Source organism: Dromiciops gliroides, chromosome 3 (assembly GCF_019393635.1).
Source record: "Dromiciops gliroides isolate mDroGli1 chromosome 3, mDroGli1.pri, whole genome shotgun sequence".
NCBI classification, from domain to species: domain Eukaryota; kingdom Metazoa; phylum Chordata; class Mammalia; order Microbiotheria; family Microbiotheriidae; genus Dromiciops; species Dromiciops gliroides.
In genome coordinates, this window is record NC_057863.1 from 557473580 (window position 1) to 557494370 (window position 20791).

At 37.8% G+C, this 20791-nt stretch overlaps 1 protein-coding gene across 1 annotated transcript in view; it reads left to right on the plus strand.

Annotated features, from left to right (window-relative positions):
• ANKRD42 (ankyrin repeat domain 42) overlaps window positions 1–20791 on the plus strand; it is a 100620-nt gene that overhangs the window by 53713 nt on the left and 26116 nt on the right. The window contains exon 8 of the mRNA XM_043997131.1: window positions 17862–17967. Within this exon, the coding sequence (XP_043853066.1) occupies window positions 17862–17967 (106 nt within the window). The remainder of the gene's footprint in view (window positions 1–17861; window positions 17968–20791) is intronic.

Genomic DNA, 20791 nt, shown 5'->3' on the forward strand with positions numbered 1-20791 from the left:
TGAAAACTGCCTCTTCATATCTTTTGACCATTTATCAGTTGGGGAATGGCTCTTTTTTATAAATTTTACTCAGTTCTCTATATATTTGAGAAACAAGGCCTTCATCAGAGAAACTTGCTGTAAATTTTTTCACAGTTATGATTACTAACTTTATTTCCCTCCATCTTATTTTTACCATTCTTTATTCTACTCACTCTCCTTTCACCCTGTCCATTCTTGGAAGTATTTTGCTTCTTACTGCTGCCTCTACCAGTCTGCCCTCTCTTCTATCAGCATTTCTCTTCTCCCCCGACTCTTCTCATTATCTTCCTTTCCTACTTTTCTGTAGGGTAAGAAATAACACTGAGTGTGCATGTTATTTCCTCTTTGAGCCACTCCACTCTCATCCCAGTGCCAAAGTCCTTTTCTGCTGATCTTCTAAGTTGTCTTGGGCTGGAAAATTGTTTTACACCACCCTTTTGTCCTTTTGTGGGTTCTGCTACTCCAGAATTTCTTTTGAGGCATTATTTAAAGTTGTTTGGAGGGGAATTTGGGAGAGCTCAGGTGAGTTCCTGATTTTTTTCTGCCTTTTTGGCTCTATTCCTATGTTTCTCATTTCATTTATAGTTCTTAAAATTGTTGCTGATTTAGATATTCTTAAATAATTGCCCATTACAAAAATCTAATGAAACCAGAAGCTAATTTTTCTGAGACTTTTGGAAGACAACAAGATTTTACAGATTACAAAAATGCTTAAATTTCAGCTAAGGTATAATTCAGTTGAATTTGTGTTATAAAGAATACCAAAGTTGGAGTTAGAAGACTTTGTTTCAAATTCTGGCTCTGTTCTTATATAGTTGAATCATATTAGTTATATTATCTTGGGAAAGTCTCCTAACCTCTCTGAGCCTCAGATTTCTCATCTATAAAACGTGGATAATAATTTCACTACTTTCCTCGCTGATGATTATGTAAAGCTTAAGTAAAATAACTTTTTGGATTACAAAATAAAGTTATAGATTAGTTTACATATAACTTATAGTGAGGTTTATATATGTAAATGCATTTGATTTTTATATTTATTGAGCACCAACTATATTCAAAGAACAGTGTTCGGCATTTGAGGGGATGAAATAGTGAGCCCTGCCTCTTAAGAAATTCACATAGTTATAACAAAGAGCATTTTGAAAATCTTAAATTGCTCTGTACATGAGTACTATGACCAGAAAAGGAGGTGTGATATTAAGTTACCAAGAGAAAAGCTTCCAGTGTGTAGACCATACCCCTGTAGATGATTGGTGGATGGACATGGACAAGAGTTGCATGGAATTAGAAGATATGAAAGGTTTGTGATCTTCTGCATGAAAGATATATGTATACACATTAGAAGATTTCAAATCCATCAAAGTTATATTGTTCTTGTCTTTTTCAGTAGGTTTCAGATAGAAACAGTACAGGGACAAGTCACTATTTTGCTATATTGTCATTTATACAGTTTTATGAGATGGGACCTCTGGGTCACAGAAACAACAAGATAGAGGACTAGACATTCTCTCTGATCCCCATAACCTCTCAGACCTCTCCAAAGCAGAAATTATATGCTAAAGATAAAACTAATTCAAATGTCTTTATGGTCTGGGATGCCCAGAATCCAAAAGAAGGTAAAACAAAACAAAACAACCCTAAAACCCATGAACTAACCTTTATTGACCCTGAACTCAGCACCCTCATCTTCTACCTCCTATGCTACCAGCAGTGAGATTACACTAGCAGACCCAAGGATGAAACATAAGCTTATGGTAAAACCCACTCCTACTCCACAGTCTCCCTTCCCTCTTTGCAGTGCCATGGAAATCCTGGTTTCATGTTGCTGAAGTTTTCTGGGAGCTTGACAGTCATTTTGGCCACTGCCTTTCAGGAGCAAAAACCTGCCAGAGTCTGCAATTGTACATGCTGCAGAACTGCCAGTGCAAAGCTCCAGACTTCTGGTGCTGAGCCCAAGAACTGAGGAACAGAGGGATAGGGACAAGTCATACTCTGTGTGTGTGTGTGTGCGTGCGCATGCGCGCGCACACTGTCCTAAGGACTCAGCCATGTCTAAGGCTAAGAAAACAGTAGCCAATTGGGGCAGTGACCTAGGCTAGTGAATGGTGAATTGCTCAGCATGAGAGGAGATCCAGCATCCAAGAAAACCGTGATTAGAGGAGATGAAATAGGAAGTGAGTGATATGGAAGATAAAAGAAAAATAAGACTGAAATTACTAAAGATTTCAGAAGGAAGAAAACTAAAAGATTGTGAACATAAACATAAATCATCAGAAAAAAACAGTAACAACAGAAGGAAATATGACCTCCAGGAATCTATGAATAAATACTGAAAATCAAAGGAAAGTGATCTAACACTTGATAAGACAGAGGACCCTGTGGAATTTGAGAATATGGAACTACAATATGCTTTTCCTGAGTGGTTCAAAAGAGAAATGAGAATTATGAGAGCAGAATTTATGACCTACACAGCAAAAATAGTGGGCAGAGTAGAAACACTGTAATGTACAATGACAAGCCTCACCAAAGAAACAAAAGAGAGAACAATAGATTAGTAATACAAATAACCAAAAATGAAAGACAACCTAGAAGAAGAGAAGCAAAAACAAACAAAAACCCATTAAAAGAAAATCTGCTCACTATGTCAGCAAAACATTAATCTCGAAGACAGGATGTGTAGAGATATTATAGGTCTACAAAAGAACACAATTGGACATAAAACCTTAACTTCACAGTGAAGAAAATAATGGAAGAGAACTGTCTGGAACTTCTAAACATAAAAATGAAATTATAATTGAAAAAATTAACAGATCACCTTCAGAAAAAACCAAAGCTGCAAATATAAAGACACATAGTGTCTTTCACAATTCATTTCAGAAAGACAAAATTATTCAAGCCATTAGGAGAAAGATCATCAACTACAAAGGATAGGGCATTCAAATAACACAAGGCTATTCTTTACCCACTCAAAAAAGAGAAGCTAATGGAATAATGTGTTCTGAAGATCATTGGAGCTCAATATGCAGTCCATGGTGACCTTTTTTGCAAATTTGAGCTTAGCTATTCAGGACAAAAGATGAACATTCAATAATAAAGAAGAGTTTGAAACATTTTTTAGAAAGAAAGACAGAACTGAATAGATTATTTGCTGCAGTAGAGGTGAATAAATGTGGTAGTCAAGGACAATAACAGTAACAGAGTGACAACAAAGAGAGGAGTAAGATTTCTTGCTAAATGTACACAAGGATATAGGGGTAAAGGCAGAAATCTGGTAGAGGTAACAGTGAAGAAGTGGCTAGGAGACAGTATAGACAGAAGCTGGTGCTCCCCTCCCTACAGGTGAATGCTGCTTTGGTGGGATTACGTTACAACATGGAAAAGTATGGGGGCAGGGCGCAAGATGATAAGAGTGTGGGATAGGCCAGGGGAAAATCAAGGGGTAGTATTGAGAAGAAGGTAACTTCTCCAGTATCAGAGAAAGAAGAATCTACAGGAAAGTTGGTGAAGAGGAGAGAGGAAAGATTGAAAAGATGATGGAGGGAGGGGAAGAGGTCTTACTTTGGAGGTGGGAGAGGGTTTCACTGATGAATGTTCTGATGGGTGAAGGATGATGAGGACCTTACACTGGATGAGTCCTAGGGGATTTGGTGCTTGCAAAATCTACCTGTCCTACATTGGGAGGAAAGGAGTTGGAACCCCTATAGGTAATTGGCACTTGGAGAGTGGGAGAACATGGATACGAGGAGGAGATTTCTAGGCAAATATAGAAGAAAAGGTCAACAGGAGACAGTATAGATCAGAGGTTGCCTGCATAATTAGGAACGTGATGGGGGAGGGGGAACCACAGCCTTCTCTGTGATATCTTTACATGTCATGTATCTTACCAAGATATTTGTCATTATTGCTTTTATCCATTGTTTCAATGCCCTGGATTTGAATTTGAAGCCTTTAAGTCTATGGTTCTTTGGTGTATATTAAGAATCTTATACTTTACAAACCTAAATGACATTTTCATGTCATTGGAGATTCACTGAAGACAAGGAACTCTTTTATTATTGTTATTAATATTATTACTAATACAGATAGTTAATAGGGGAAAATTAGCACACAAAGAACTTGAATATAAGTCATAATATGATAAATGTCACAGATGTTCCCTTCAGAATGTCTGCATTTGGCCTTAGGATTCTTTAGAAACACACACATTAAAATATATTTTTTAAAATGTTAATTAAATTCAATGGAAAGGTCTTGGTCTTGGATTCTGAAGGCCTCAGCTCAAGTCCATGTGGCCTTGGGCAAATGAGTTAATTTCTCTGAGTCTCAGCTATAAAACAAGGATTACAATATTTTTCCTGCCTTCCCTCTAGGCTTGTTTTGAGGAAAGTGTTTTTTAAAGCTGTTCAGTGTTCTAGAATGTGAATTCTTGTCATTGCTTCAAGCACTTCAAGCATCTATGATTTTGCTATTGTGGGTCCTTCCTCCATCAGGACAGATCACCACTCTGGTTTGATATAGTAGACAGTCATTGTGAACAGCTTTGAATAAAATTTCATCATCTTGTGGCCAAGTAGATAACAATAAATTAAGGACGACTTTTTGGGTCAATTAATGAGCATTTCTTAAGCGCCCATGGTGTGCCAGGCTTGGAGTCTAGAGACTCAACTAGAGGCAGCTGAAGACACAGTGGATAGAGCTGGAGTCAGGAAGACCTCGAGTTCAAATCCAGCCTCAAATACTTCTTAGCTGTATGATTTGTCAACAGGTAATTACAAATTCATGAAATTTATGTGAAAACTAGATTATAAGAGAAATGAACATGCATGTGGAACCCAAAGAGTTCACAGTCTATACAGAAGTTTGCATATTTATGACAGTAGAACAAAGGAAGGAGGAGATACCAGAATCTCCACGTACAGGGGCATGGCATAGGAGAGGAAAGATGCAGTAAATGTGGGAAAAGGACAAAATCCCACCTAAAAGGGAGGAGCAAGGCAAATCACTTAAGAGCTGCCTGCCTCAGTTTCCTCAAGTAAAATGAGGATAATAGCATAATAGCCCCTACCCTCTATAAGTGCTAATGAGATAATATTTGTTAAAAAAAATTAGTATCTGCCATTTAGAAGGTGTTGAATAGATGATTATTCCTTTTGGATTTGATGTAATTATATTGTCTAGCCTTCAGACATCCATCTTTTCCACAAGAATAATGTGAAAGATTTTATCAAATGCTTTGACAACATCCAAGTGACCTATTTTTAGAGCATTCTTTTAGTCTACTCTTTTAACTATCAGAAAAGGAAATGAGATTAGTTTGGTATGAACTGCTTTTTTTTAATTTTTAAATTTCTTCATTAAAAAAAAAGAAATCAGTCTTTCCTGATATACTCTCCCCACCTTGAACCTTTCTTGCAACAGAGAAAAAGTTAGGAAGCATAATAGTGTATGCTACATTCTACATCTGTAATGCCTCCATGTTTCTACTAAGAGCAGGAACATCTTCCATCCTTGGTTCTGTGGAGTGTTCCTCGCAACTAAGATGAGTTCAGTTGTCTTTTAGTGTTATTTTGGTTTACATTATTGTAGTTATTGTGTGAATCCTGCTCTCCATCCTCACCATGACCTCTAATTCCATGACAGCTCAATTTTGCCCTACGTCATCACCCCTCCACTGGTTACACTCTCTTCCTTTCCCCATCTTGATTCTTTGGTGAACCCATTCACCTTTACACTCTCTTTTTCTCTCAAGTCTCTTGCTCGATTATTCAGTTATGAATATTGCCCTGCCAAAGATTCAGCATTAGATCACTCTCTTCATTTGCAGCCTTTGCTCCTATTCATGTTCTATTGAACAAAGCTGGAAGAAAAATCATAAAACCATGCTGTTTGGATCCAGTACAAAGGTATGTTACATAATTTTAACTGAGTTCTCTCTGTGGCAGGGCAATCCTTTTATAGCTCCCTCATTTTCTCACTATCCCACTCATCATAGTACTTATCTCATCTGACTCTCCCTTTTCTCACTAACTTCTTTTTGCTGAGAACCTTGCCTCCTATTTCAATGAAAGAATTAAGACCATTCGTTGAGAACTCCTCCTCTCCTCATTTCACATTGCTCAGATGCCTTCTGCCACTATTTCCTTTCACTCGTTTTACATAATGAGGTAGCCCTTTACCTTGACAAGGCAAACTCTTCTACTTGCACAAATGATCCCATTCCACCCCATCTCCTTCAGCAGATTGCCTTCTCTATCATCCCTATTCTCTCACTTATCTTTAATCTTTCCCCATTAACTACTTCCCTACTGCTTATAAGCATGTCCATGTCTCTTCCATCCTCAAAAAACCTTTTGCTTGATCCATTTATCCTAATTAGCTATTGTCTCATATTTCTTTTCCCTTTTGTGGCTAAACTTGGGAAGATCATCTACAAGTGCCTCCACTTCCTTTTTTCTCTCTTTATAACTCTGTACACTCTGGCTTCTGAACTCATCATTTAAGCAAAACTGCTCTCTCCAAAGTTACCAATGACTTCTTAATTTCAAATGGTCTTTTCTCAGTCTTCATCATTCTTGAACCCTGCAGCTTTTGACATAAGCAACTTCTACTCCTTGATACTTTCTTCTCTCTAGGTTTCAGTGATACAATTCTGTCCTGGTTTTTCTTCTACCTGTCTGACATCTTCTCAGTTTCCTTTGCTGGATCTTCCTCCAAGTCATGCTCACTAAGGGTAGGTATCCCCTTGAGCTCTGTTTTGGGCCCCTTTTCCCATATATTCTATTTTCCTTGGCAATCTCATTGGCTCTTATAGATTCAACAATCGTTTCCATATTGATAATTCTCAGATCTACTTATACAGACCTAACCTCTGCCTTCCAACTTCCATGTACAACTGCCTGTTGGACATCTTGAATTTGATATCATACAGACATCTTAAATTCAACATGTCCCAAACTGAACTCATTTTCTTTACTCCCAAAACTGAACTTCCCTGTTACTCTTCAGACACCACTATCTTCCCAGTCACCCAGACTTACAACCTAGGTATCATCTTTAATTCCTCTCTGTCTCACATGCTCCAAATACCATATGTTGCCAAATCATATTGATTTTAGCTGTAACACCTCTTATATAAGTCATTTTCTCTTATCTGACACTGCTACCACCCTGGTGAAGGCCCTCATTACCTTACACATTTTGTTGTTGTTCAGTTGTTTCAGTTGTGTCTGACTCATTGTGACCCCATTTAAGCTTTCTTTAGCAAAGACACTGGAGTGGTTTGTCATTTCCTTCTCTAGCTCATTTTACAGTTGAGGAAACAGGCAAACAAAAGTAAGTGACTTACCCAGGGTTCACAGGTAGTGTTTGAGGCCAGATTTGAACTCATGAAGATGAGTCTTCCTGACTCCAGGTCCAGCACTCTATCTTTTGTGCCACCTAGCTGTACAACTTCACACCTAGACTGTTGCCATTAGCCTGCTGGTTGGTCTCCTTGTCTCAAATGCCTTCCTATTCCACTCCAGCCTCCACTTAGCTTTCAAATTAGTCTTCTTAAAGTTCAGATCTGACCATGTTATTCCCTATTCTCTAAACTCCAGTGGCTCCATGTCACCCCCAGGATTAAACGTAAAATCATCTGTTAGGAATTGGAAGCCTTTTGTAATCCTTCCCCCTCCTACTTTACCAGTCTTATGTCTTACTGCCATGTCCTCTGATTCAGTGACATGTGACTTCCTTGCTCTTCCTCACACCACATACTTCATCTCCAGAGTCCAGCATTTTCCTTGGCTATATCCTGATACTTGGGATTATCTCCTTCCTCATCTCCACCTCCTGGCTTCCTTCAAGCCTCAGTTAAAATCCTAACTTCTACAAGAAGCCTGTCCTGATATTCCTTAATTTTGGTGCTTTCCTTTTGTTGATTATCTCAAATTTATCCCACATCCATCTTGATTATACACAGTTGTTTGCATGTCGTGTCCCTCACTACTTGACTGTGAACTTCTTTGGAGGAGGATTTGTCTTTTGCCTTTCTTTGTATTTCTAGTGCTTAGCACAATTCCTGGCATGTAGCCTGCACTTAATAGATGATGGTTTTCTGTGTTTTTTAAAAAATTCCTCATATTTGTCCCTTCCTATGGCATAATAATATTCCATTATTTTCATATAACACGATTTATTTAGCTGTTCTCTAATTAATGGGTGCCCACTTTGTTTTCATTTTTTTGTTACCAGGAGTTAAGTCAAGAATATTTTGTTATATATGGGACCTTTTGTTTTTTTTTAATCTTCTTGGAGTAAATACTCAGTAGTGAGATCACTGGGTCAAAAACTATTTTTATCACACACAAAAACTAAAAAAGTCAAAAGTGACTTTTCTCATGTTTCCTTGTTGTTTGTCCTTCATTCTTGAAGAGGACCATGACAGATATCATCACTTGCAATGAATTTGGATTTAAGTGAGGGAGGGCTGTGCAAAGTCACCAACCTCACTTTCACCCCCAGAGCCATCTGGGTCCAATGGCAAGATATAGATCAGGACAACTGGAGATGGCCCCGGAGGTTTTAAGGCAATTGGGGTTAAGTGACTTGCCCAGGGTCACACAGCTAGCAAGTGTCTGAGGTGAGATTTAAACTCAGGTTCTCATGACTCCAGGGCCAGTGCTTTATCCATTGTGCCACCTGGCTGCCCCACATGTTTCCTAATTACTTTCCAGAATACTTGGGAAAATTCATAGTTCCATCAATATTGTATTCTTTGTCTTCATATATCCCCTTCAATATTGTCTATTTCCATATTTTATTATATTTAAGAATTTGGTGAATGTAAGCTGAAACTCATCACAAAAATTTTTAAGTCCGATGAAGAAAAGAAACAGCAAAGTATCCAATCTGTAGAAAATAGGTTTACCCTCGTACCTGTCTCACAATAGAGCCAGTCTTAGGTCTGGGACCCAAGACCCCGAGTATAGGGATCCCGGTGGTTTTATACTACAGTCTCCTCCCATTGCACCCTTGGAGCAGATTGCAAATAGTACAGAAGGAGTACATTGAAACATGGTCACCAATAAATCATACACATGAGCATTTAGTGACAGTGACAGAATCACCAAATGTGACTGGCACCCAGTCAGTTCTGTGATCCGGCCCAGACTGTGTCACATATTGTGTCACAGAATGCTATGGTCCTGAGTCTCAATGCTGATTGGATCCTTCAGCTTAAAAGACACTATTTCTAGTGTTGTAGTTAACCACAATGCACCTTTTAAAAAAGGGATATTATAATCAAGCTGATGTGATTCTTGGTTGAACATGTAACCACAATGAAGAGAAACAATGGTCAAGAGACAAGTTTACAAGTACTGCATTAGCTTAAGCCACTGAAAAATATTCAGAACACATAAAGAACAAGTGACATAATATCCACACTGACTAACTAAAGAGATAAAAGAATACTTAATCGGGGGCAGCTAGGTGGTACAGTGGATAGAGCAACGGCCCTGGAGTCAGGAGTACCTGAGTTCAAATCTAGCCTCAGACACTTAATACTTACTAGCTGTGTGACCCTGGGCAAGTCACTTAACCCCCATTGCCTCACTTAAAAAAAAAAGAATACTTAATCACTATTTGTCTCATATAATACTTAATATTACCACAGTTAAATCACGTATCTAAAGGGTGGGGAAGATATCACTCACAAACTGTAATACTATTTTATTTGCACTTCTCTTAATTTTGGTGATTTGAAACATTTTTTCATATGGTTGATATTTTGAATTTATTCTTTTGAAATCTATTTGTATACTTTGACCACTTATCTATTAGGAAATAGCTTTGGATCTTATACACTTTTATCAAATCCCTATATATCAGACTTTCATTAGAGATATTTGGTACAAAGATTATTTTTCCCCTAGTGAATTTCCCTTCTTATACCAGTTTCATTGATTTTATTCATAAAAACCCTTTTCATGTTACATAAATGAAATTCTCTTTTATCTTTTATAACTATGGCATATCAAACCACCACCACCATCTTGATCACTATCTGCTATCAGATTCCACTGGAGAGAGTCTGAGATACTGATCAAGAGTCTTAGGAATATCAATTCTTCTAGCCATTATCCAGAGAAGCAGCCCTGTGAGATGCAGCCTGGCAATTTCTCCTGCAGGTGTTGCAGCTCCAGCTACTGAAGACCCATAAAAAGGAAAGTTCTGGCTATCAAAGTCCTTAGCATTGTCAGATGGCTCAACTTCAAAAACAGATACAATTTTATCAATAGAAATGACATAGAGAAGAGGCATTACCATCTATCTCCTTGGTGGCTGCATACAAAGGACCATGGGACCTTCCCATCTGACTTTGAACTGAAATCTTCCATATGTGTTGCCTCCCCCATTAGAATGTGAACTCTTTGAGAGCAAGGACTGTCTTTTCTATTTGTATCCCCAGCACTTAGCAGAGTACTTTGCTTACAGTAAAAGTAAATAATAATAAATAATTTTTCATGCATTCATTCACTTTATTCCTTCTTCCATCTATCCATTCATCCATCCATCTGTTCGTTCATTCATTCATTCATTCATTCATTCACTGACTCTGTTCCTTGCATGATTAAGAATTCTACCTCTAACCATAGATTTGGAATATACTGCTTTCTGTTCTCATCTACATGTTTTTATGATGAGAGCTTTTATATTTAAATTGCATATCAATTTGTAGCTTATTGTAGCAGATGGTACAAATGTGGATCCATTTTCTGCCAAACTGCTTTACAGTATTCTTAGAAATACCTGTCGGATAGAGATTCTGTACCCCTGTAGTTTTATGTTCTTGGGTTTGTCAAACATTAGTCTTCTGTGTTTGTTTTATAGTCTTATTAATCTAATTTGTTTAACTGATATGCTTTTTTCTTTTTTTTAAGTAGTACCAAATAGTTTGGATGATTAATGATTTTCTTTTGTGATCAAATCAACTAATGATTTGCTTATTTTATTGTTCATTTTATAAATAACTCTTAATTCCATTTATTATTTCAGTCTTTGTTCTCAAATTTCCTTTTTTATTTTTGGAATTCCTACTTTTGTGCTTGTTTAGGTGTTTTGAATTTGTTGATGTTCTTATTCTATGCTCTGTACATTGATCACTTCTCTCTTTTGTTGTTATGTATTTAGAAATATAAATGTTCTCCTAAGGACTGCTTTAGCTGCTTTCCAGAAATTTTGGCTTGTTTTCTCATTATGATTTCCCCATATATGATGAATATTGTGTCTGTGTTTGTTCTTTGGTCCATTAATTATTTAGGATCAAATGAGATAAAATTTGTAAAGCACTTAGCACAGTGCTGGCACAGAGTAGAACTCATAGAAATATTATTAGGATCAGGGTGGTGCAGTGGATAAAGCACCGGCCCTGGATTCAGGAGTACCTCAGTTCAAATCCGGCCTCGGACACTTGACACTAGCTGTGTGACCCCAAGCAAGTCACTTAACCCCCACTGCCCTGCAAAAAAAAAATATATATATATATATATATATATATGCATATATATTATTAGGATTAAATTATTTAGTTTCCATTTACTTCTGAATTTTGTTCATATTTCCTTTATTGGTTACAATTTTTTTGTATTATGATATGTAAAAGATGTGCTATTTTTTTCTTTTTTGGAGAAGCACTGTGACATAGCTGATAGAAAGCTGACCTCAGAGTCTAAAGAGCTGGGTTAAGTCTTTGCTCAGACACATGTAGGATATATTATCTTGGGTAAATCACTTGCCCTCTTAGTTAACTCTCTTAAGATTAAATTACAGAGCTGTGGCTGATCTACATTGATAGAGGTGTTTCCTCACCAAGAGTTTTGCTAACCAACCTAATCACAGGTTTGATAAATATATGTATATATTTCTCCTTTTTCTACAGTGTTCTTTATGCACAAAGTCAGGTTTTTGTTTGTTTGTTTGGTATTTTTTGGTGAGGCAATTGGGGTTAAGTGACTTGCCTAGGGTCACATAGCTAGTAAGTGTTAAGTGTCTGAGGCTGGATTTGAACTCAGGTCCTCCTGACTCCAGGGCTGGTGCTCTATGCACTGTGCCACCTAGCTGCCCCTACAAAGTCAGTTTTTATGAAGGTTCTCCACTATAAGCCTTATGATCTCCATTCAGATATCACCAGAGGTATATTATATTCAATTTTTCTAATATTCTTTTTTACTTTAACTTCTTTCCTGTTTACAAGTCTAAAAAAGTCCCCAACAGGGGGCAGCTAGGTGGCGCAGTGGATAGAGCACCGGCCCTGGAGTCAGGAGTACCTGAGTTCAAATCCAGCCTCAGACTCTTAACACTTCCTAGCTGTGTGACCCTGGGCAAGTCACTTAACCCCAATTGCCTCACCAAAAAAAAAAGTCCCCAACAGTTATTGACTTATTATCTAGGTCTTCCAGTAATTAATTTCCTTTAGTTAGCTTATCCTTTAAATACTTAGACTCAGTGTCATTTAATGAATTTAATTTTGATATTGTTAAATTATCAATGGTGTCTTAAAGTTTTCCTGTTTGTCTCTTAACCATATCTGTTTTTCCTGCTGCCTTATCTAAAATTGTTTCCTGATTTTGCTTTTTGACTTCTATTGAGACAATGCTTAGCACAGTGGTTGGGACACAACAGGTACTTAAATATTTATTGATCATCTAATTATTATTTATTGATATGACAAATTCTATTACAATCTCTCATTTTAATTCAAATTTTGTATTTTTAGTGTTTCTTGTAATCAACAAAATGTTGGGTTTTGATTTATAATTCATCCTACTACTGGCCTTCATTTAATGGATGTTTGTCCCACTGTGTTCATGGTTATAATTAGTAAATTTGTCTTTTATTCCATCAAATCATGTTAAAATAGTTCATCTTCTACCACCACTTCTGGAGGCCACATCTTCCCTCACTACATTTCCTCTTACTCCTCTCTTCTCCCCATCCTTTTCCTTGTGCAGTCCCCCTCCACTATATTTCTGTTTCTATTATTTTAATTTATTAATTTTTTACAAGTTTCCCTATTTGGTCCAGATACAAGTAAAGTTCTTAGTTTCCCTATGCTTCAATAAAATTGCCCTGTAGCATCTCAATTATATGATATCCTTAAGTACCTCTCTTCTCCTCCTCTATCCTTTTTTAGAAGAGTTCCTTCATGAGTTTGTTTGTTTGTTTGTTTTTTGATACCAAAGCTGGTAGCTGATTTCTTTTTGTTCCTTCATTAACTTTTTTTTTTTTTGCTTTTTTTTGGCGGGGCAGTGAGGGTCAAGTGACTTGCCCAGGGTCACACAGCTAATGTCAAGTGTCTGAGGCTGGATTTGAACTCAGGCTCTCCTGAATCCAAGGCCAGTGCTTTATCTACTGCGCCACTTGGCTGCCCCCAAAGTTTTTTTTTGTTTGTTTTTTGTGGCCTTCATTAACTTTTTTAGGGGGTCGGGGCAATGAGGATTAAGTGACTTGTCCAGGGTCACACAGCTAGTAAGTGTCAAGTGTCTGAGACCATATTTGAACTCAGGTCCTCCTGAATCCAGGGCTGGTGCTTTATCTACTGAGCCACCTAGCTGTCCCGCCCCCCCCCCCCCACTTCATTAACTTTTAGAGATAGTTTTTACTTCCCTTTTTAGGATGTAAACATCTGATTCCTACTTTAGTCCTTCCAAGTTTTCCAAACTTGTTTGCCTTTTCTTAAGTCTCTTTGGAAGAAAAAACAATTTTTAATTTTTTTAAAAGTCTCTTTGGTTCATTATGTTTCCCATTTGAAGTCTCTGCCCAGTTCTGGTTTTCTTAGTAAGAATTCTGGGAAGTCATCGATTATGTTAAAAATTAATTTTTCCCCTCCCCTATAGAATATGCTCAACCTTGGAGCATAGGTTATTCTTGGTTGCAAGTCTTTCAACATATCATATGACATATTCTTCTGTGATTCTGACTGAGGTTCTATGGTGTGTGGTCTGTCTCTTCCTAGTCTAACAGTAAAAACTTGTGCCAGGTCTAAAACCTGCTTCCTTCAATGCTAAGAAGCCCATCTACTCTAGACCTACAAACAGTTCATTATGGGGTCAGTCTTTGGGGAGAATGCTCTCTAACAAACAGATTTAGGTTCCTTATATCTAACTCTGGAGGGAATAATTACTTTTAACTTGGGTTTTAGCTTATGTCTAGGGTCTTCCTAAAAACGGTAAAGTAGAAAAGTACTAAATTTATAATGTGAATCAGGTATGGGACAGATATCTATGTACCATTCAGAAAATAAATGCAAATAGACACAAAAGATTCACATCACACATTGACAAGATTTAACCAATCAATAACATAACATCACTACTGTTAAAATCTGCCAGGAGTCTATCATAAACATTGGAACATGAAACTAGCAGTTTGTGTGACTCCCAAAGCGGCATTCCACATTTCGCCTTGGCTCTGAACTAGACCCCTTGTTGCAGATGTTTTATTATTTTTTTCCAATTAAATGTAAAAACATTTTTTAACTTTAAAAAAATTGAGATTCAAATTCTCTCCCCCATCATTGAAATGGAAGATAATTTAATATAGGTTATACATGTGCAGTCATGCACATTTCCATGTTGGGAAAGAAAACAGGTAATAAAAAAACAAAAAATAAAGAAAGTAAAAAATGGTGTGCTTTGATCTGCATTCAGATTCCTTCAGTTCTTTCTTTGGAGGTAGATAGCATTTTTCCTTGTAGGTCCTTCAGAACTGTCTTGGATCTTTGTATTGCTAGTAATAACTGTCATTCACAGTTGATCATTGTACAATATTGCTGTTACTGTGTACAATGTTCTCTGATTCTGTTGTAGATGTTTTATGACAATCACAATTATATCAGGTACTGGGATTATCCTTCTGCTAGTGGTCACCTTTTCTAAGATGCTTTGGAGTATCTTTGGTGAGATCTCCCCTTTCCAATCATTGAATTCCTGAGAAAGGACATGGGGCCACTGAACTCATTCCGGATATGTCTATTTTGGGGTCAATATTCATTCACCTAAGATGAGGAAAGAGCAGCTAAAACCTCAGGATCAGGATCACCTAGGCAGGACATTGGTTGGCTGCCACGTTCTCATGGCTCCATAATAAGTGGGGAATAGGGTGAGCTGTCCTTCTGTGGTCTGTGGAAAGCTCTAGATGCCACCTGGAGGGTTGAAGGAAGAGAATGCTAGGGGTAGTCACTCCTTTTTTAAAGACCCACCAAGTGGCGTCTGGGTGGTACAGTAGATAAAGCACTGGCCCTGGATTCAGGAGGACCTGAGTTGAAATCCGGCCTCAGACACTTGATGCTTACTAGCTGTGTGACCCTGGGCAAGTCACTTAACCCTCATTGCCCCGCAAAAAAAAAACAAAAAAACCAAAAAACAAACACCCACCGAGTCATCAGCTCTTCCTGTTCAACAACTAATAAGAATATTGTCTTCTCATTTCAAAGTGCCAACCCCCTTCAGTACTGACTCATGTAAGTACATATGACCAGCTACAAGCCCAAAGGGAATCTCTTTGTATGCTTTATTCAACCTCTATTTAGATTGGTTATTTACAGTATGGCATGAATAAAAAGCCCAAAAAAGCCCTTTATTAATGTTGTTATATTTTTTACCTAAGAATTATATCCTCCCATTTTTCCTTTGGAACCCTTCCTTTGAACAAAAACAAACAAACCCTAACTCATATAGTAACCAGGTCAGTTTTGTGTTATGTATTCATCAACCATAATCATCTGACTTTTGGATTCATTATTAGTTATCGTATTTATCCAGAGTTCATTTGTATTTTTATGTTATTTTTCTTTCTATTATTGTAATAATTGCTTATATTTTTCCTAATTCTGCTCATTTTATCAGTTTGCAAAAACTTCCCATATTTATATTTTCATATTTTGCTATTTCTCATGGCATAATAATATTCTATTACATTCTCATATCACCATTTAACCTTTCCCAACTGCAGGACATTTACTTTGTTTCTGATTTTTTGCTGCAGCAAAAAATGATGCTAAGTAGCCAAAGCTTCCAGGTAGTTGGCTATTTTTGGAGTTCAGGTTGTGAGCCAACAGTAGAGGAAGAGCCCTAGGTCTGGACTTCTCTGTAACCCTCCTCTTGATTTTCAGGGGATGATTCTTAAGTCCATAGATGGTTCTCTTTTCTACTTTCAGAGGTCCTGTTTCTTGAATTGACTTCCTCTTTTTAGTGTCTGTGTCTGGAGAGTATGTTTCCCCACCACTTTCTGGACGTGATATTTCCTACTTATTGAGTAGCTGTGCTTCAAATTGACATGGTCTATGGGGATGGTGGGAGGGAAACAGCTCTGTTTTCCGCCTTGTTACTCTGTAGTATATGTGCAGGGGTTTCCTCCACAACTACCTGAAACTGCCAAATTCTCCACCTGCTGTACAGAGGGTTTCCTGGGCAAGTTGTCCCACTGTGAGATTCCATGAATGATGAGAAGGGAAGGAGAGAGAAATCCCCTCTTATTTTTTGTTGCTGTTCAGTCATTTCAGTTGTTTCTGACTCTTCGTGAGCCCATTTTGGGGCTTTTGGGGGGCAAAGGTAATGGAGTGGTTTGCCATTTCCTCCTCCAGCTCATTTTACAGGTGAGGAAACTGAGGCAGAGCCAGATTTTGAACTCATGAAGATGAGTCTTCCTGCCTCCAGGCTCAGCACTCTATCCACTGCACCACCTAGCTGCCCCTCTCTCTTTACCCTAGAGCAATGGATTTTTTTTCAGGGCTCAGGTTCTTCTAACTGTTGGTTCTTAAGCTGCAGTCCCAACCCAATTTGTCCTTCCCCCATAACAGGGCTTAGCAGTGTATAGAGGTTAACTGTGTATAGCCATGCAGGGGTATGGCCAGTTTTTTCCAAATCCAGTGGCTTTGCTCAATTCCAGCTGAATCAGAGAGACATTCATCCTTTGCAAAGGAACACTTGGGATGTTAACACATTACCATCCCATCATCTGTTATGACATCCATTGGATACAGGGGACTCAACTGATCAACAACCAGCTTCACAGACAAAACAGACTAAGTCATTTCAGGTGGCAAAAATAGTATAGGGGCAGCTAGGTGGCGCAGTGGATAGAGCACCGGCCCTGGAGTCAGGAGTACCTGAGTTCAAATCCGGCCTCAGACACTTAACACTTACTAGCTGTGTGACCCTGGGCAAGTCACTTAACCCCAACTGCCTCACTAAAAAAAAAAAATAGTATATATCAAGTTGCAGAGGTGAAACCAATTATGTGAAAGAGGTACGGATGGGTTGTTTTGAGAATAGAGGGTTGCATAGGTAACATGGAACACGATTTTCCAGAGCTTTGAATGCCATGTTGAGTACTTCAAAAAACCCCATGATTTTATAGATGTGGAAGCTACCTCCATTAGTGAAGACTGCAAATTTTCCATGCCTTAGTAGGCATGCTTCAATATATTTTGTGTACAGAACCAATACTACATGCCATCACCTGATTGTCAACTTTGCAGTGATCAGCCTTCTCACACTTTTCTTGCTTTGCTGGTTTCTGGAGGTCAGACTCATCATCAGAGGCAAGGCTTATACCTGAAACCCCTTTAGTGTAGCAGGACTTGCTAGGGCTTGTACAGTTGGCAAAACCTTTGAGAATCCGGGGTCATCTTCCCAGCACAATGAGGTTTTAGAGAAGGTTCTCACATTGTAGGAGAAAAGAATGCATAGCTGCTTGTTTGTACAGGTACATGAGTGGAAGCACAACTTTAAGGTTCAGTTGGATTCAGTAATCAGTAATTGCCTCTCTGTATGTTTTCTGTTTTACTTTAGCTGCTGGCCAAGGTCACATAGAATGTTTGCAGTGGCTGATTGAAGCGGGAGCTGATGTTAACATTACCAACAACGATGGGGAGACTGCAGCTGACACAGCTAAGAAGTAGTCAAGACCACCTATTTTAGAGATTTTTTACCTCTAAATTTTATATTTGTTCTCCTCTGTACTCCTCAAAGCTAACAGATAACTTGTACTAAGAAGAATGAGACTATCATATGAGATAATATATTTAACACTCTTTGCCAACCTTATAGTGCTACATCCTCCTCCTCCTTCCCTACTCAGTTATCTTCTAGTGTGACGGGTTGTTGGTGTGAAAAATCATATATGCTTGTGTTGAAGTATATTTTAATACTTGGATTTGGGTATAAGTACATTTGAAGTTTGGAGAATTAATGACACTTAACCAATGAAATTATACTTTGAAATGTCATATAATAGGTCTGGAAAGCTACCTAGATTTCTTCTCTTGCTCCCCTGCATTATTTTTTTTTGGGGGGGTGAGGCAGTTGGGGTTAAGTGACTTGCCCAGGGTCACACAGCTAGTGTTAAGTGTCTGAGACTGGATTTGAACTCAGGTCCTCCAGAATCTAGGACCAGTGCTCTATTCACTGTACCACCTAGCTGCCCTACTCCTCTGCATTCCCCCCCCCCCCATTCTTAACTTCATTCTTTTTACTACTTTTTAGAATTGGATAGCATTATCTCTCTGGGAAAAACAATGTACTAGTTTACACAAAAGTCCTCCAGCAAACTCTTTCCCCACCCTGTCCTCCTTCTATCTATTTTCCCTTGAGAAAGGAGAATTAATGAAATGCTTTGTTATAGAAGGCCTTTCCGGCCACTTTTTGTGGAACTGAAGAAATAGTTATAACAAAGGATTTAGAATACAAGTTGCAGGATGGGATGTAAAATTCCAAGTTAAAAGATTTGCCCTGAATAAGTTGCAGTTCTATATAATAAGCCTCCAGGGGATAGCTTAATGGTGACTGCTATTGCAGTTGGTCTCTTGTCCTATTTAAAAAAACTTTAGATCAAAAGTGGTATGATTAGTACTGGAGTAGATTCTTACTCCTTTGCACCTGTACATATATTTTTCTTTTTTTTTTCCAAAAGATTTTTCAAAAATAATTTGGAAACTTGCATCTGCCATTTTTGATTAAGGGGTATTAAATTGAGCTGGTAATCTGGAGGTAAAATATCAAAACATTTAACCTTGGAAGCACCTCCCTTTCTTTTTGATTTCTTTTCTTAAGTCAGCCACACTAATTTCCCTTTTCAAGGTTAAGGTCAGGAGATAACAGTCATATTAGTCAAAATCACAGAGACTGAGAGCAGATGGTGGAAACTCCTCAACCACAAATAACTCTCACCTGTTTAATCTTCATTTCAATTGAAATACAAGATTCAATTGAAGTACAAGATTCTGTACTTTTGACCTAAAAGCAAAATGCCACTGAGTGAAAAATGAACATAACCACACAACCCAAAAAAGTCTTTTAGAACTTAAGTCCAATCTCTTAGCTTGGAATAGAAAATAGAGGAAATTGAACTGTTAAGAAGTTGGAAAGATCTAAAATGAAAGGCAACTGGGAAGTTGCTGTAATTAGGATACATACCTGAGCCTAGAGACAGTTTAGCTAGTGAGTCAGTAATATTCATTGCTCCCAAGAGTTTGCTTTCCTACAACTTTTTCCATGACAACCTTCCTCTGGTGAGGACTCAACTTTGTGCAAGTGACATTGTTCTATATAGCCATTGGCAGAGAAGCTACTGGTTAGTCTCATCAGTGGCTTATTATGGCTACTCTGACAAAAACAGATCCCCTTAATGAAACTACATTTTTATAATTGTCTACATTTACTTAAATAACTGAAACCAAGCAAATTATAGTGACTCATTTTGATTTATTAGTTATCCACACATAGGAACTATACTCACCTCTCCCCCCCCCCCCATTTGGAGATATTATAAAAAGGCACATCCTAAATGATTTCTCCCCTATATTTGTCCTTCCATTCAGTCAACAAACTACATATGTAACCAACAACTATATATGTAAGGAACTATATCCCCAAGTCTTTTCTAGCCTAAACATAGTTAAACTCAATTAATCTTCATCTGACATGTTTTCAAATTTATTTAGTGTTCTGGCCTTCCTCCTCTGATATTACTCCAGCGTGACTCCCAGAATGAAATAGAATACTGCAGGATAAAATGGTGGAGAGATGGGATGGGGTTAAGAGGAGGGATAGGGAAATAATGGAAGGCTGGGCTACTTTCTACCTATTTGACCTTGGGTAAATCACTCCAGCTCTTTGGATCTTAATGTGTTAATATGTAAAATGAAGAGGTTGAACTAGATGACCTACAACTGGAAGGTCTCTTCTAACTCTAGAGTACTATAATCCTATCACACTAACTACACGGAAGTATATTATTCTACTTCTTATAAGTTTTAAAATTACACAGAATCCTTTTGACTGAATGGGGAAAAAATTGAGATTTGAATGTTACAAAAGTGGGGCCAGAGCTACTTGAAGTACATCTACTATCTAGGATGGCAAAAAGTAGGGAGTAGAAAGAATTAATAACTGTCTTTCTGGTTGTCTGCTGTTGTCCAAGTGCACTTGTTTTTTGTTCTACATGCTGACTGAAGGTATTCTATAAGTTAATACTTCATATATTTATTTGGGGGGGCAAACTAACACAAACACTATATCTTGTGATTAGTGCATTGGAATATTTTTTCCCAGTGATCATTGTGTCTATAAAGGTGTGGAAACAGTATTTGACCTTAAGTATACTGTAACTGTTTATGCTTTCCATCATCTGATCCACTTCAAATTGTCATTGATTGTTATACTTTATCTTTGTTATTCTTTTTGGTTGGTTTACTGGTGGGTAGTCAGGCAGAGAACCTTAA